This window comes from Oncorhynchus masou, chromosome 6 (assembly GCF_036934945.1).
Source record: "Oncorhynchus masou masou isolate Uvic2021 chromosome 6, UVic_Omas_1.1, whole genome shotgun sequence".
Lineage (NCBI taxonomy): Eukaryota > Metazoa > Chordata > Actinopteri > Salmoniformes > Salmonidae > Oncorhynchus > Oncorhynchus masou.
In genome coordinates this window covers 28,248,564-28,266,066 of record NC_088217.1, presented here as the reverse complement: position 1 = coordinate 28,266,066, position 17,503 = coordinate 28,248,564, and the positions used below count along the sequence as shown (strand labels likewise).

Genomic DNA, 17,503 nt, shown 5'->3' with positions numbered 1-17,503 from the left:
GGAGTATAGTGAAGGTGAAAGTATTTGATTGTAATCCGGAGAGAGGGATGTATTGCATAAAGATATGCCTAACCCTTTATACAGTAATGAAGGAGGATGGATCTAGGGTTGTGGTATGATGGATATGACCAGTTCTTGGTCGACACCCTAGTACGGTTCTGGGTAGAGGAGGTTAGGCCAGTATGGTAAAGCTGTCTACGAAAGCAGGAATGCCAGATAATGACAGTTGCATTGACTTGCACTATTTATATCCACAGGTTCCTCCCTTTACAGTGACCGGAGGAGATTATTACCGTTTGGCCCGGTACAGTACTCTTGGGAAATGATGTCAGGGCGAGGTTTTACCGGCAGATTGGACAGGATTATGCTCCCTTGTACATTTGGGAATGCCTTTCACACTCGTTCAACACCAAGACATGAAGTTTAGCCAAATGGGAGAAAAGAGCTACTCCATCTGGGTCTCTTGATGACAAAGTATACATTGATAACATTGGGGTTCCACGGGGGGTGCCAGATGAGTTCAAAGCAAGAAATCAGATCTTAGCAGGATTAGAGTTAAGCATTTCCGGGTGGTCTACTCTCAATAAGAACGTGGACTGGATTAATTATATTTATTATAATCAACAGCACTTTAACAATTATACCAGAGATGCTATTAAACGTTTTGCAGAACAGACTGAAGCAACCAGCCTGATGGCTTGGCAGAATAGAATTGCATTGGATATGTTATTGGCTGAAAAGGGAGAAGTATGCGTGATTATCGGGATTACCATGTTTGTGCTTACATCCCAAATAACACAGCTCCGGACGAATCAGTGCCGGAAGCCTCAGCTGGTTTGACCACCCTGGCTCACGGTTGGCAGAAAACTCTGGGGTGGATACTTCTCTGACTAATTGGTTTGATAGTATGTTTGGAAAATGGAAAAATATTATGATCACTGTATTATGGGCTACATTCACCTGTGTGGCTGTTTTAGTTTTATGGGGCTGTTGTCTAATTCCCTGTGTACGAGGCCTTATTTCCAGGACTCTGGAGAAATCGATGACAATAGATGGTGAGGTACCAGCGGATTCCAGGTTCTGACACGTGGAGTGCTGAATGCATGTCTACAGAACAAGTGGACGAATCTGGATCCTTCATTTGCGGGGAATTTATGTTTGAGGAGACCATTTTTGATGTTTAGGGAGGTTAGGTTGTATCCTGTTTCAATATTAGACTTTTTTTATGAAGATTGTAACGAAAATCCTGATAAGAAGAGTTATGATTCTGATGTAGGCCTAGGAAACAGTCAGTGTGAATGCAAGTAGTGGGTTATGTTTAGGTTTTGATGACAAGTAATATTTCTAATAAAAATAGAAATAGGCTTTTTAATATTACAATATAACTACATGTGTGATTGGATGTATAATATTTAATCAAAGGGTGGATATGTTAAGGGAATTTTTATCAATAATGATTAATTATGTATACATTTCAATCAGGACTGGCTAATCAGAATACTATTATGTTACTGTATATATACTAATCAGAATACTATTATGTTACTGTATATGTACTGATCAGAATACTATTATGTTACTATATATGTATGAATTTTTTTTCTTAATCCTAGTACTGAATATAATGTGTGTAAATATAATCAAGAATTAGAACAATGTCTGTTCCTTGGTAGAAATGAATGAACTATATCTTCAGACTGGCTGAATGCTTATCTACACAAAAAGACCTTGGCTCGGCCATAAATTATATTAAATTGGTAGGGAGACGATGTGGGAAGGCTTGAGATACTGCCTTTGTACCGGGGTGGGAGAAGGGACGGGTTGGTACTGGAACTAATGACGTCATTTTCAGTTCATAACCTGTGGTAAACTGTATCGTGTTCAGTACTCTCGTGAATAAATTCTGCTGTTTGACTTTAAGACTGGGCTCTGTCCATTACTATAGAATAAGGGTCTTACAAATCCTTATGAATAGACAGAGTGTTTAATTTTAATTGGGTGTTAAAAGATAGAGCAATTTAATTCCTGTAACAGTTTTTCATCCCAAAATTTAATAGCGCCCCCTAATGCATAACTTTTAAGGTCCTTGTGTAATTGTAATGTGATATTGTACTCCCTAGCTCGATTGTCCATTGTTTGTCATCTATGTATGCTTGTGTTCCCTCATGTGCTTTATGTATTGATTTGTTGTTGTTAAAAAATAAAAATCATTCCTTCCTCCCTCGCTCCTTGCCCTGCAAGTGTATACTCATCAAACGTCATCAGAAGTGTCCACTTAATTTGATGGCTGAGGGGATAGGGTGTCTTTTAAGTGTTTGGATCGCAATCTAGCAAAGCTGACGAAAAACAAAGGCTGAGGGGTTTAAGTTGCAAACTTCCCTTGCGTGGCTCATCATTTGGACCGCCCACCAAGATGACGAGGGTGTGTCTTTTGACACAGTTTATACATTTTAATATTTTTTTATTTATTTCACCATTATTTAACCATGTAGGCTAGTTGAGAACAAGTTCTCATTTACAACTGCGACCTGGCCAAGATAAGGGTAAGATAAGGGAGGTAAGGCAATAGATAGGCCATGCTGGCGAAGAAATCACAATATAGAAATTAAACACTGGAGTCATAAATGTGCAGAAAATGAATGTGCAAGTAGAGATACTGGGGTGCAAAGGAGCAAGATAAATAAATACAGTATGGTGATGAGGTAGTTGCTCTGACAGCTGGTGCTTAAAGTTAGTAAGGGAGATATTAGTCTCCAGCTTCAGTGATTTTTGCAGTTGGTTCCAGTCATTGGCAGCAGAGAACTGGAAGGAAAGGCGGCCAAATGAGGAATTGGCTTTGGGGGTGACCAGTGAAATATACCTGCTGGAGCGCTTGCTACTGTTGGGTTCTGCTATGGTGACCAGTGAGCTGAGATAAGGCAAGGCTTTACCTAGCAAAGACTTGTAGATGACCTGGTGGGATTGGCGACGAGTATGAAGTGAGGGCCAGCCAACGAGAGCATACAGGTCGCAGTGGTGGGTAGTATATGGGGCTTTGGTGACAAAACAGATGGCACTGTGATAGACTGCTTCCAATTTTCTGAGTAGAGTGTTGGAGGCGATTTTGTAAATGACATCGCCAAAGCCAAGGATCGGTAGGATAGTCAGTTTTACGTCCACATATTCTAAGTCAGAACCGTCCAGAGTAGTGATGCTGGACAGGCGGGCAGGTGCGGGCAGAAATCGGTTGAAGAGCACGCATTTAGTTTTACTTGCATTTTTAATAGCAGTTGGAGGCCACGTAAGGAGAGTTGTATGGCATTGAAGCTCGTCTGGAGGTTAGTTATCACAGTGTCCAAAGACGGGACAGAAGTATACATAATGGTGTCGTCTGTGTAGAGGTGGATCAGAGAATCACCAGCAGCAAGAGTGACATCATTGATGTATACAGAGAATAGAGTCGGCCTGAGAATTTAACTCTGTGGCACCCCCATAGAGACTGCCAGAGGTCTGGACAACAGGCCATCCGATTTGACACACTGAACTCTATCAGAGAAGTAGTTGGTGAACCAGGCGAGTCAGTCATTTGAGATATCAAGGCTGTTGAGTCTGCCGATAAGAATGTGGTGATTGACAGTCGAAAACCTTGGCCAGGTTGATGAATACGGCTGCACAGTATTGTCTCTTATCGATGGCGGTTATGATATTGTTTAGGACCTGGCTGAGGTGCACCCATGACCAGCTCTGAAACCAGATTGCATATCGGAGAAGGTACAGTGGGATTTCAAATGGTCAGTAATCTGTTTGCTAACTTGGCTTTCGAAGACCTTAGAAAGGCAGGGTAGGATATATAGTCTGTAACAGTTTGGGTCTAGAGTGTCACCCCTTTGAAGAGGGGGATGACCGTGGCAGCTTTCCAATCTTTGGGAATCTCAGACTATATGAAAAAGAGGTTGAACAGGCTAGTAATAGGGGTTGCAACAATTTCAGCAGATAACTTTAAAGAGAGTGTCCAAATTGTCTATCCCGGCTGATTTGTAGGGGTCCAGATTTTGCCGCTCTTTCAGAACCCCAGCTATCTGGATTTGGGTGAAAGAGAAATGGGGGAGGCTTGGGCGAGTTGCTGTGGGGGGTGCAGGGCTGTCAACCGGGGTAGGTGTAACCAGGTGGAAAGCAAGGCCAGCTGTAGAAAAATGCTTATTGAAATTCGCAATTATAGTGGATTTATCGGTGGTGACAGTGTTTCCTAGCCTCAGAGCAGTGGGCAGCTGGGAGGAGGTGCTCTTATTCTCCATGGACTTGTCATTGTCTGGGGGAAGAGGTGGGGGCAGAGGCAGGTCTATAGCAAGCGGCAACAGTGAGAGACTTGTTTCTGGAAAGGTGGATTTTTAAAAGTAAAAGCTGAAATTGTTTGGGCACAGACCTGGATAGTAAGACAGAACTCTGCAGGCTATCTCTGCAGTAGATTGCAACTCCGCCCCATTTAGCAATTCTTTTGGTGGTCTTCCTAAGCCAGGATTCAGACACGGGTAGGACATCCGGGTTGGCAGAGTGTGCTAAAGCAGTGAATAAAACAAACTTAGGGAGGAGGTTTCTAATGTTAACATGCATGAAACCAAGGCTTTTACGGTTACAGAAGTCAAATGAGAGTGCCTGGGGAATGGGAGTGGAGCTAGGCACTGCAGGGCCTGGATTCACCTCTACATCACCAGAGGAACAGGTGAGGAGTAGGATAAGGGTACAGCTAAAGGCTATAAGAACTGGTCGTCTAGTATGTTCAGAACAGAGTCAAAAAGGAGCAGGTTTCTGGGCGCGATAGAATAGATCCAAGGCATAATGTACAGACAAAGGTATGGTAGGATGTGAATACAGTGGAGGTAAACCTAGGTATTGAGTGATGATGAGAGATATATTGTCTCTAGAAACATTTAAACCAGGTGAGGTCACCGCATGTGTGGGAGTTGGAATTAAAGGGTTAGCTAAGGCAGTGAAATAAGTGAAATAAGTGAAATAAGACAATAATCCCTAACCAGAACAGCAGTGGACAAGGCATATTGACATTAGGGAGAGGCATGCATAGCCGAGTGATCATAGGAGTCCAGTGAGTAGTTAGGCTGGCTGGAGACACAGCGATTCAGACAGCTAGTGGGCCAGGGCTAGCAAGCTAGCAGAAGGGCCTTAGAGGAAAGTTGCGATGGAAGAAGTCTGTTATAGCCTCCTCGTGCGGAGCCTTCTCGTGCTGTTACGTCAGTAGTCCAGTTGTGATGGATTAGTAGGGTTCCGTGTAGTAAACGGGTCCAGTCCAATTGGCAAAATAGGTATAGTGGCCCAAGAAATTGGCCGATGGATCTCTTCAGCTAACAGTCCAATATGCTCCAGACGACTAGCAGATGGGCATTCAGGGGACGTTGCGACGTAGTAGCCAGTTGAAGAACCCCTCGGGCGGATTACGTCGGTAGTCCACTTGTGAAGGATCTGCGGGTCTCCGGACCGGCAGTAAAAGGGGTCCAGGCCAATTAGCAAAATATGTATTGTAAGAAAATATTTGCATGACCTAGGCAGATCAAAAGAAGATTTGTATAGAATACTTTTCAAAATTCAATAGTTATACAATAAAAAATAGCCAACATTAAATTCTATGAGAATAATTCCAATGTGTTATACTCATTTCCACATGAAGGAAATGTAATCTCTGTGATATATGAATGAATTGTTTAAGAAATATTTCAGATACCTTGCTAAAAGTAGGCCTTAATGAGTTGTTTATTGTTGTGTCATGTCAATCATGAAGAGGACATACTGTATCAATACTTCAAATGGCGACCAATACAATAAACTAATTCTTGACTTGTTGAAAATTATATATTACACAGACTATATCATGGTTCATTTATTATTATTATTTTTTATTAAAACGGCACAATTATTGAAACATAATTACGCCAAAATGCATCATACTAAATGCACATCTCTAAGCCAATAATCTCACATCATAAATATTCATGGAAAAGTATCTCTATTCCCAAACACAGCAAATAGATTGTGACCATTGAAAGATGCTTTGGCAATAACTACACCCTGCCATACAATGAATCTCAGAGGTCTTGCAAAATGCCCTTTAAAGAGGCAATCTGTATTTGCTACAGATTTGACTTATAAATTAATTATATGTCCCCATTCATTCTTGAAAAATATAACTTAGTAATGCCTCAAAAGCATAGGTTGACTGTTGTACCCCATCAGAACCCAAAATATAACCTTGTTTTACTCCAGTATTTGTAAACAAAGTAAATGTAAACACACTGTATAGTCTCAAAACATGTTTAAAACCATATTTGTGATATCATGGCTGGTCAGTCCTTGCATCCCTGGCTCTGTATATGAATTTGAGGGTCACATTTCTCCAGACCATCTCTCAGCTTTTTAGCAATACTGTGATGGGACGCCTTGTTATTGTTTCAACTGCTGATTGCCGCTTTAATAAAATAAATACCCTTATTCTACTATTTGAAATTCTGTATATCTATAAATAGTCAGAGCGCACACACATAGACGTTTCCTCAATCTCAATATAAGGCTCTAAAGGAATTTAAAATGTCAATTAGCTAATTCAAAATGTTATGCAAGTTCATGCTCTGATAGCATGAAATACCTCTTGCAGTCCTACCTATTGAATTTACTGACAGAGAATATCCTCCTGAGAGAACTTCTCCATTAAGAATGAGTCACAGGATTTTTTTGTCCAAAAGGTTATTTCCTGTTGCCACATTGCTGCTACACATCTCCTTAAAACTTTCCACCACCTCAGTGCATTGTGCACTGTAAACTGTTTCACCATTGTTATGGTGTTGCCCATTATCACTTTCCTCTAGCCACACATCCACACGGACCCTCATCACCCATAACCCCACCAGATATCTTTTCAGAAGTGGTTACGTTGTCCAAACCTCTGCTCTCCTCCCCCTCAGAGTTTCTCACTTCCCCAGCTTTCTGACTCTCTACTATATGCCTTTCCTCAATTTGCAGTGTTGTCACCTGTGTCTCAGACAGATACCCCTCGTTTTGACAAGACTCAGCTGTGTCCCTCACCTCCCTGTCTCTTTCATCATCTCCCTCCCCCTCCACTACAACATATCTCTGTAGCCCAACAGTACCGCTCCATTCCGCTCCCTCAGCAACACAGTGCTTCATGTTGGTGTCAGGCTCCTCCTTACTGATGATCTCAGCTTCACAATCTGTCTCCTCCTCAGTCTCTGTCTAAGAGTCAAACTCTCCCTCGGCCCCCATGATGACCGTGTCCCCTGAGCCGTGGCTGTTTGTGCTGCTGCAGGAGAGCTGTCATCTTCAGCTGGCCTGCTGGGCTCTTTCTCACTGCGTTTATCATCCTGTGTTGACGTTAATCAAAATGTGTCCCTTTTCGTGATCCCTTTGCACCTCGCAGTCCTTTGCTACTTCAAGGGAGCTTCCGCCAGAGCTGAAAATCATCCCCTGTCTCAGGCTATCACGACTCTGGAACAACATATCCCCAATGCCCAAATAAAATTCTTCATATAGTGCAGCACCATCCTCACCAGCACTTTCTGTATCCCACAGCTCACGTCCCTCTTCCTCATTTTCTGAGCCAGGGGCTTTGTCCTTCCGGATACATTTCACTGCATCCCAGAGGGACTTAGGGTATTGTGGATCCTCTCTATGTGTGATAAGTGTGGTGGATACGGACAAGACAGCGGTAAAGGACTCGGCCAGTATCTCTAGGCTCCAGGCTCTAGAGGAGAGCTCTGGAGGGGGAGAGTGGGACCGAAGGAGATGGAGGGGAAGAGCGGGACTGAGGGAGGGGGAGATGGGAATTGGGACAGGGAAATGGAGTCTGAGTGTTCAGTAGGAGGGTAATCAGGGTGAAGGGGTAAGCTTACAGTGCCTTGCGAAAGTATTCGGCCCCCTTGAACTATGCGACCTTTTGACACATTTCAGGCTTCAAACATAAAGATATAAAACTGTATTTTTTTGTGAAGAATCAACAACAAGTGGGACACAATCATGAAGTGGAACCACATTTATTGGATATTTCAAACTTTTTTAAATATCAAAAACTGACAAATTGGGCGTGCAAAATTATTCAGCCCCCTTAAGTTAATACTTTGTAGCGCCACCTTTTGCTGCGATTACAGCTGTAAGTCGCTTGGGGTATGTCTCTATCAGTTTTGCACATCAAGAGACTGAATTTTTTTCCCATTCCTCCTTGCAAAACAGCTCGAGCTCAGTGAGGTTGGATGGAGAGCATTTGTGAACAGCAGTTTTCAGTTCTTTCCACAGATTCTCGATTGGATTCAGGTCTGGACTTTGACTTGGCCATTCTAACACCTGGATATGTTTATTTTTGAACCATTCCATTGTAGATTTTGCTTTATGTTTTGGATCATTGTCTTGTTGGAAGACAAATCTCCATCCCAGTCTCAGGTCTTTTGCAGACTCCATCAGGTTTTCTTCCAGAATGGTCCTGTATTTGGCTCCATCCATCTTGCCATCAATTTTAACCATCTTCCTGAATAAAAGCAGGCCCAAACCATGATGCTGCCACCACCATGTTTGACAGTGGGGATGGTGTGGTCAGGGTGAAGAGCTGTGTTGCTTTTACGCCAAACATAACGTTTTGCATTGTTGCCAAAAAGTTCAATTTTGGTTTCATCTGACCAGAGCACCTTCTTCCACATGTTTGGTGTGTCTCCCAGGTGGCTTGTGGCAAACTTTAAACATCACTTTTTATGGATATCTTTAACAAATGGCTTTCTTCTTGCCACTCTTCCATAAAGGCCAGATTTGTGCAATATACGACTGATTGTTGTCCTATGGACAGAGTCTCCCACCTCAGCTGTAGATCTCTGCAGTTCATCCAGAGTGATCATGGGCCTCTTGGCTGCATCTCTGATCAGTCTTCTCCTTGTATGAGCTGAAAGTTTAGAGGGACGGCCAGGTCTTGGTAGATTTGCAGTGGTCTGATACTCCTTCCATTTCAATATTATCGCTTGCACAGTGCTCCTTGAGATGTTTAAAGCTTGGGAAATCTTTTTGTATCCAAATCCGGCTTTAAACTTCTTCACAACAGTATCTCGGACCTGCCTGGTGTGTTCCTTGTTCTTCATGATGCTCTCTGCGCTTTTAACGGACCTCTGAGACTATCACAGTGCAGGTGCATTTATACGGAGACTTGATTACACACAGGTGGATTGTATTTATCATCATTAGTCATTTAGGTCAACATTGGATCATTCAGAGATCCTCACTGAACTTCTGGAGAGAGTTTGCTGCACTGAAAGTAAAGGGGCTGAATAATTTTGCACGCCCAATTTTTCAGTTTTTGATTTGTTAAAAAAGTTTGAAATATCCAATAAATGTCGTTCCACTTCATGATTGCGTCCCACTTGTTGTTGATTCTTCACAAAAAAATAGTTTTATATCTTTATGTTTGAAGCCTGAAATGTGGCAAAAGGTCGCAAAGTTCAAGGGGGCCGAATACTTTCGCAAGGCACTGTATATCTGAGGGAGAGGGTGGATCTTCAGGGAGAGACAGGGGGTCTATGTTAGACTTAGGGAGGGGAGATAATGAAATGAACTGGGAGGGTAAAGTCAACAAGTGATGAGAGGAAGAGAAGGGTCTTGAATTAGAGGGGGAGGTAGCATTTAAAGGTGAGTGTGGGGGAGAATCTGGGTTACTTAGAGGTGATTTGAGGCACTGAGAGATGGGTGGGGGAAAAGTATCATCACCAAATTGACCTGATTCCTGGCAAGGATTGAATGGGGGCTCGTTTGCGCTACCTGTCTCTCGTAAAGACTTCACCTTTAAGTCACTGGAGTTCTCCACAGAGACATCACATGGGCTCTGCAACTATATCTGGTGCAGACTGGTCATCTAAAGTGACATCAGTGTCTTTAGCAGAAAAATAATCTTCAGTGAGACCAATCTCACTGGCTCCTTCAGAGTAACCTCAGGAAGGCACTCAAGGGTGTCATTGTTCTCATCTTTTGGCAGCTGTGGCATCTCATCCTTTTCTGTTTTATCCTGAACGCTGGAGTTCAGAAAAGGGATCCCCAAAATCCTCTCAGCACACTCCTCCCAGGTCTCATTGTTAGGGATCGAAGGTGAGGGCAAGAGCGATTCAGAGAGTTGGCTTGTTTCTATCTGTTGAGGCAAGTCTTTTTCAATGACAGTTGTGTCAGAGGGTTTGAAATCACTCACAGGCTCTTCACTGGGTTGATATATCAATGCTCTGATCAGGTGTAGTATCCTCCTTGACTTGGTTATCTATTGGGATAGGGTCGATAGGGGAGCTTGGGTCTAGATCAGGCACAGGGGGGTCACTAGCAGTTGTAAGCACAAATACTGGGAATGTTCTTTTTTAGGAGAGAAAATTAACTCCACTCTGATTACAACACAAGTTGCATTGATGACCAGAAGACCATTGCTACCGTCAGACACTGTGTCTCTCTTGAGCTCCAATCGCCTCACTTCAACATCAAGAGGATGATTGCAAGCATCAGGGCTATTTTCTGCACGATCATCATTCAGATTCTTACCTGGTTCGCCCTCCTCCCAGGTACCCATCAAAAAGCTAGGTGAGGGATTGTCACTCTTGACTCGGCCCATGTAACTGGTCTCCCTCCATAAGGATACTTGACTGACACAGGAGCCAGTACTTGCATCCCCTTTCTCCTGGATACAGGGGATGAAGCACTAACCTGAGTGCCTTCTGGCAAGGCAATTTCACTGTCTGTCGTACTGGGTAGGCTTCGGAGGTCACTTTCCTCTCCTTGAAGCCTTGGTCTGCTTTGAATGGCCCTGAGAAGCTCATCCCTGTGGGCTTCTGCTTGCTCACTTCCCATCTAGTCCAGCGCCCCCTTCAGTTTAGGTTTGAGATTGCTGTTTCTTATGGAGGAATAGGTCTGGGCTGAAGCACTGGAATCATGCTGGAGTGATGACACACCTGAATCAACTTTATCTGCAAGCTTATGCGATTCATTACTGGCACTACACTCATACAGGCTGCTAGATACTGGGGTGGCAGGGCAGCCTAGTGGTTAGAGCGTTGGACGAGTAACCGGAAGGTTGCAAGTTCAAATCCCCGAGCTGACAAGGTACAAATCTGTCGTTAACCCACTGTTCCTAGGCCATCATTGAAAATAAGAACTTGTTCTCAACTGACTTGCCTTGTTAAATAAAGGTAAAATAAATACTCTGTTTGACACAGTTGTTAGGGGGGAGGTGGTGAAGAGTGGCAGAGAAAGGGGTTTTAGTGTTTCTTCAGGAGAACTTGTCCAGTTGGTATAGTAGGACCCCTCCGGACCCCTCCGGACCTAGAACCTGGTACTGTCCAACAATTGAGCTCCCTGCCCTGGTACAGTGGAAAATCTAATGCCTGGTGCTTGTCCTGATATCTGTGGAAATAATAGGGTGGGGGAAAAAAACATGAAGATTACCCCAATACCTAGCTTTGCAGGACACAGTGTAGTAGCATGTTACATGGACACCTAATAACCCATATAGACAACAAAAATATTGCATATTGTAAATTCACTTGTAAGTGAAATATATTTTTGAATGAATACAAACAACCTTATTTACACAAATTTATGTGATACTAGGTTTCTTTTTCTTAGGGTTACGACTATTCTGCTCGGTTTAAGAACATTCTGCTCTGCTTCTGTTTGCCAACAAAGAGACATGGATACAAACTAAGCATAGCTATTTGTTTAAACTTCTCACCTGGAAGCTTTCACAGAGACAAACACACTATCACTTTAAAACAGTTTAAAGTGAACTGAACTCACACATGTGCAAAGTTTTGTCCGGGAACAGTCCCAAATTTGTCATATATAGGTGGTTGCCCCTCACTTACAGCCCAGAACTTTATCACAAGAGGTTTAAAACCAGAGATTGACTTCAGAAATTATTGTAGAGGAAAAACATACATTTTATTGTTGTTTCCCTAATGAAGATATGCCTTTTCAACTACAGAATTGCTTTTAGCATTTTGAAAAATATTTTCTATATTTCATCAAATGAGATGTAGTTTCACTGTTGAAGTAGAAAACTAAACTTTTATAGTCCAGACTTGCATTCAAAAGTCAAACTTTAGATTAAACCAACAAGTGTGAATTTGTATGAATTTTAAATGAGATAAACTGAAAGCACATTTAATAATCCAATGACTGTCATATCACACATACCTCTGGTCAGTGTTTCTGGAGGAAGGTCCTTGCTTTTAGGGTATAATCTGATGCTGACCGCACCAATTGAGCAACTTGTTTTAGAAAGAGAATGTTATTGATCCCCCCTTCCTCGTCCCACACAGCCTCACTCCCCCGTCACCGCCAGAGAGTCCATCCTCTTGTCCACAGCCAACAGCCAACATTCCCATTCAAAACATCACAGTGGAAGTATTTTAAGAGGCACACCCTGGTTGCAACAAACATTCCCCACCCAGTCACATTCCCTGGGCTGACAGATAACAGGATGAGATAAGTGGGAATATAAACGGTGTCTGTACATACACACGGACCAATGTGACACAGCAGGTTTTTAAAAAACTATGCCTGCTCCCAAATGCTTACTTCAGCGTTTTTTGACTGAAGTTAATTGTTTGGGGCATCAAAGGCTTTCTGTCATGAATTTACGGTCCTTGCTATCCGGTATCCATGGGAAGTCGCTACCCGATTTGAAGTTTAAATAAAAAATGGTTAAGGTTAGGTAAGTGTTGGGGTCAGGATAAGGGTAGGGTTTAGAGTAGAGACGTCCTAAGGATCACGACTAGCAATAACCTGAATTTATTGGGATTTAAAATCTGATAGTTTTGGGATCAGATTGAGGATTAGGGACAGCAGTGGTGGAGGATTTAAAACCTGATAGTTCTGGGGTCAGATTGAGGATTAGGGACAGCAGTGGTGGAGGATTTAAAACCTGATAGTTCTGGGGTCAGATTGAGGATTAGGGACAGCAGTGGTGGAGGATTTAAAACCTGATAGTTCTGGGGTCAGATTGAGGATTAGGGACAGCAGTTGGAGGATTTAAAACCTGATAGTTCTGGGGTCAGATTGGATTAGGGACAGCAGTGGTGGAGGATTTAAAACCTGATAGTTCTGGGGTCAGATTGAGGATTAGGGACAGCAGTGGTGGAGGATTTAAAACCTGATAGTTCTGGGGTCAGATTGAGGATTAGGGACAGCAGTGGTGGAGGATTTAAAACCTGATAGTTCTGGGGTCAGATTGAGGATTAGGGACAGCAGTGGTGGAGGATTTAAAACCTGATAGTTCTGGGGTCAGATTGAGGATTAGGGACAGCAGTGGTGGAGGATTTAAGGATGACACTATGCAATATATCTTTCCAAAGATGTCATCCTTGATTTTCATGTTTGCTTGTACAATGCTGAAATGACACCGAGGGTTGGCACACTTGCACATTGTGTGTACATGGTTGATTTGCTTAAAAGTGAAAAGGGGGGGGAAAAAGCATTACAACATGCCATCTATTATATCAACGACAATGCAGAAAAGGAGATTGTTGCTGAAAGTTGTATACATTTTATTAACTTTATTTCTCAGAAGTTTTGGTTCTCAATCATTTGATAATTGAACAATTAATAATTTCTTACAGGCACTATAGGCATAGGAAAATAATGCGTAACATTGTATTTTATGTTGTACCACAGGTTACTTTTTGTCCAACTTGCTTGGGCATTATCAGTATAATATTGATCAAAGGATTATTACACGCATGATGAATGACAGTTTCTCATTTGGGGACCACTGGTGGATATAGATAGGGATCTGTTGTTTTGTCGGGTGAGCTATAGCACAGAGAGAGGTGGTAGGGGGGGTAGGACGGCCGGCCTCTCTTTGAAACTATCCAGTGGAACAAACAGGCTTTTCTTTTCTAAACAGAAACTCTGCACATCAGCAGAGAGCAGGAGAGTGAGGGGATGAAGTATGCCCAGGCGGAGGGAGTGGGAGTGGGGGCAGAAACTGTCAATTTTGCCAAAAAAGTTCTGCAAGTGGATGGTGTCAACAACATTTTCCCAGTAATCAACTCTGTCAACCTAAACAATATAACACTTCCTCAAACCAGATCAAACACAACTTGATTTGACTGTAGTAACCTGCCAAAGACAGGACAATTATATTTGCTATGCTTTTCCTGCCCACAAAACTATTATTCTGTTTCTTACAAGACTATACAGACTAGAGGTCGACCGATTATGATTTTTCAACGCCGATACCGATACCGATTATTGGAGGACCAAAAAAGCGGATACCGATTAATCAGCCGACTTTTTAATTTGTAATAATGACAATTACAACAATACTGAATTAACACTTATTTTAACTTAATGTAAAACATCAATAAAATAAATTTAGCCTCAAATAAATAATGAAACATGTTCAATTTGGTTTAAATAATGCAAAAACAGTGTTGGAGAAGAAAGTAATATGTGCCATGTAAAAATGTGTGCCATGTAAAATATGTGCCATGTAAAAAAGCTAACGTTTAAGTTCCTTGCTCAGAACATGAGAACATATGAAAGTTGGTGGTTCCTTTTAACATGAGACTTCAATATTCCAAGGTAAGAGGTTTTAGGTTGTAGTTAATATAGTATTTATAGGACTATTTCTCTCTAAACCATTTGTATTTCATATACCTTTGACTATTGGATGTTCTTATAGGCACTATAGTATTGCCAGTGTAACAGTATAGCTTCCGTCCCCCTCCTCGCCCCTACCTGGGATCGAACCAGGAACACATCGACAACCGCCACACTCGAAGCATCGTTACCCAGCGCTCCACAAAAGCCGCGGCCCTTGCAGCGCAAGGGGAATAACTACTCCAAATCTAAAAGCGAGTGACGTTTGAAACAATATTAGTGCATACCCAGCTAACTAGCTAGCCATTTCACATTGGTTACAACAGCCATTAGGCCGATAGGCTTGAAGTCATAAACAGCGCTGTGCTTGCGAAAAGCAGCTGGCAAAACGCACGAAAGTGCTGTTTGAATGAATGATTACGGGCCTGCTGCTGCTCAATCAGATTGCTCTATCAAATCAGATTTAATTATAACATAACACACAGAAATACGAGCCTCTGGTCATTAATATGATCGAATCTGGAAACTATCATTTCGAAAACAAAACGTTTATTATTTCCTTGAAATACGGAACCGTTCGGTATTTTATCTAACGGGTGGCATCCCTAAGTCTAAATATTCTTGTTACATTGCACAACCTTCTATGTATGTCATAATTACGTAAAATTGGCAAATTAGTTTGTAATGAGCCAGGCAGCCCAAACTTGCATATACCCTGACTCTGCGTGCAATGAACGCAAGAGAAATTACACAATTTCACCTGGTTAATATTGCCCGCTAAACTGGATTAGTAGTTATAACTAGTGATTATGATTGATTTTTTTTTTTATAAGATAAGTTTAATGCTAGCTAGCAATTTACCTTGGCTTCTACTGCATTCGCGTAACAGGCAGATTACTCGTGGAGTACAATGGTTAGAGCGTTGGACTAGTTAACTGTGCGGTTGCAAGAATGGAACCCCTGAGCTGACAAGGTGAAAATATATCATTCTGCCCCTGAACAAGGCAGTTAACCCACAGTTCGTAGGCAGTCATTGAAAATAAGAATGTGTTCTTAACTGACTTGCCGAGTTAAATAAAAGGTTAAAAAATAAAAATATTGTTGTTATTGTTGTTATGAAAACTTGAAATCGGCCCTAATTAATCGGCCATTCTGATTAATCGGTCGACCTCTAATACAGACCTTTTCATTCAACATGATGACCTATTGGTTTATATTTTGTTTAAAATAACACTTTTGGGAGCACTAAAATCAGAGTGAGGAGCCTTTGCACTTTTGTGTCAGGTGCCTATTCTTTCTTATCCAGCTCCTGCACAAAGTTTTTTCGGAGACGAAGGAACACCAGAGGGTTCAGAGAGTTAGGCACTGTTGTGTGGTTCTCTTCCAAGTCTCAACCTATTTACCGGTTCATCAGTCTCCCAGTCCTATCCAGTCTCATTTCTGTCACTGCTTCCCTCTCAGAGTAGCGCTGTAGATGTTGATGTTCTGTGTGGGGTCGCGGTGCTCCAGCTTTACATGGAACCTCTGTGGCAGAGTGTCTCCATAGAAGCCAGGCGTTCCGTGCTCTTCTCGCATCTTGGATGAGAGGTACACCACTGCCCTGTCCTTGCACAGGTGAACCAGTGTGTCCAGCAGGAGGGGGTAAGTCTCAGACAGGTACACAATATCTGCACCCAGTACCAGGTCCCAGTCCATGGGGAAGACGTGCTGGTCTTGGCCCCAGGAGAGGGGGAGGACGGAGGGGGCAACAGAAGGCCAGCCAGAGGACGGCATGTTGGCCGAGACGTTGCTTTGCAGTTGAGGGACAGCAAGGGGGAGGTCTGTCAAGGTCACATCCGCTCCTGTAACAGTGGGAAATTAGGTAAATACACCTTTATAAATGATTATCTTTGTGATATTTTAAATTTTTATTGTAGTGTTTCAAAGTCTTTGAAAATTGCATTTGCAGGCAATTGTGCGTGTGACAGGATAGAACACAGTGTGATGGAAAGGCAATTCAAATTCTATAAACGCTATTAAAGTAAATAATAAGAACTAGGCTATTGAAATAACAGTGGCTGCTACTGAAAATCAACATTGCCGACCTCTACTGGACGGACAAAGAATGAACCAACATACCCAAACGTGCTGCCAAAATGCCAACAATGCCAGTTCCTGCGCCCAACTCAATGATGCGCTTTCCTTTCAGGTTGAGCGAGTTTTCCTCGAAGTAGCGGCATAGATGAAGCGCCTATTTAACCAACAGTAACCAAACAGTAAATACAACAGGCAGCTCATTAAATTCCTTGCATAACACTATTGTATTAAATGCACTACTACATAACCAATAAAGCTGTATTCATCATGTGCAGAATAAATGTAGCCAGTGTGTACTAATGGAGTTAGTAGTGAACTTACGGCGTCCCACACTGGCGCTGCCACGCCGAGGTTGGCGCTGAACACCTGGCTGATCTTTAACTCTTGACCGATGAATTTGTACACGCTATCATCAGAAAATGTATCAGCAAATAAACCGTCGTCTACAGGCAACATGAATCCATCTTCCTCTCCATATTCTGCCATTGTAAATAAAAATGGTTAGACTGTTAATGTAGTTTATCCTTAGCCATTAGCTTTACACATTCAAGGAAGCATGCGCAATAGAGATTCCAATGGGTACGTTCCTGTTCACTGACAGTTACAGTTGGGGGTAGCGCTAAAAACCGAATATATTCCTCAATTGTATAGATGCCAATGCTTTTATTGCAATATAATACTATGCAATGCAGAACTATATATCATGCATCCTTGATTACCTTCATTATTTCAACTGTTCTTCAAAAATATCGGTGGACTGAAACCTTTTGGGATTGACCCGGAAAATAAAACGTTTCTCGTTTTTATGTATTTATTT

The 17,503-nt window shown here is 42.2% G+C and overlaps 1 protein-coding gene across 1 annotated transcript; it reads right to left on the bottom strand.

The window, feature by feature from the left end:
• Positions 1 to 13,542: 13,542 nt before the first annotated feature.
• LOC135541822 (EEF1A lysine methyltransferase 3-like) lies at positions 13,543 to 17,266 on the bottom strand. The gene is made up of 3 exons (XM_064968231.1): positions 17,008 to 17,266; positions 16,729 to 16,840; positions 13,543 to 16,451 (listed from the first exon to the last, which is right to left on the bottom strand). Exons 1-3 carry the CDS (start codon positions 17,170 to 17,172, stop codon positions 16,054 to 16,056), a joined length of 675 nt encoding a protein of 224 aa, XP_064824303.1. The 5' UTR covers positions 17,173 to 17,266; the 3' UTR covers positions 13,543 to 16,053.
• Between the last annotated feature and the right edge of the window lie 237 nt (positions 17,267 to 17,503).

Bases quoted from the DNA above. Each gene is read 5' to 3' on its own strand.
- LOC135541822 (XM_064968231.1), bottom strand. From the start codon at position 17,172: ATGGCAGAATATGGAGAGGAAGATGGATTCATGTTGCCTGTAGACGAC. The intron at 16,841-17,007 runs GTAAGTTCACTA...TTGGTTAAATAG, and splicing joins CAGCGCCAGTGTGGGACGCC to GCGCTTCATCTATGCCGCTA. The intron at 16,452-16,728 runs GTATGTTGGTTC...CCACTGTTACAG, and splicing joins CATTTTGGCAGCACGTTTGG to GAGCGGATGTGACCTTGACA.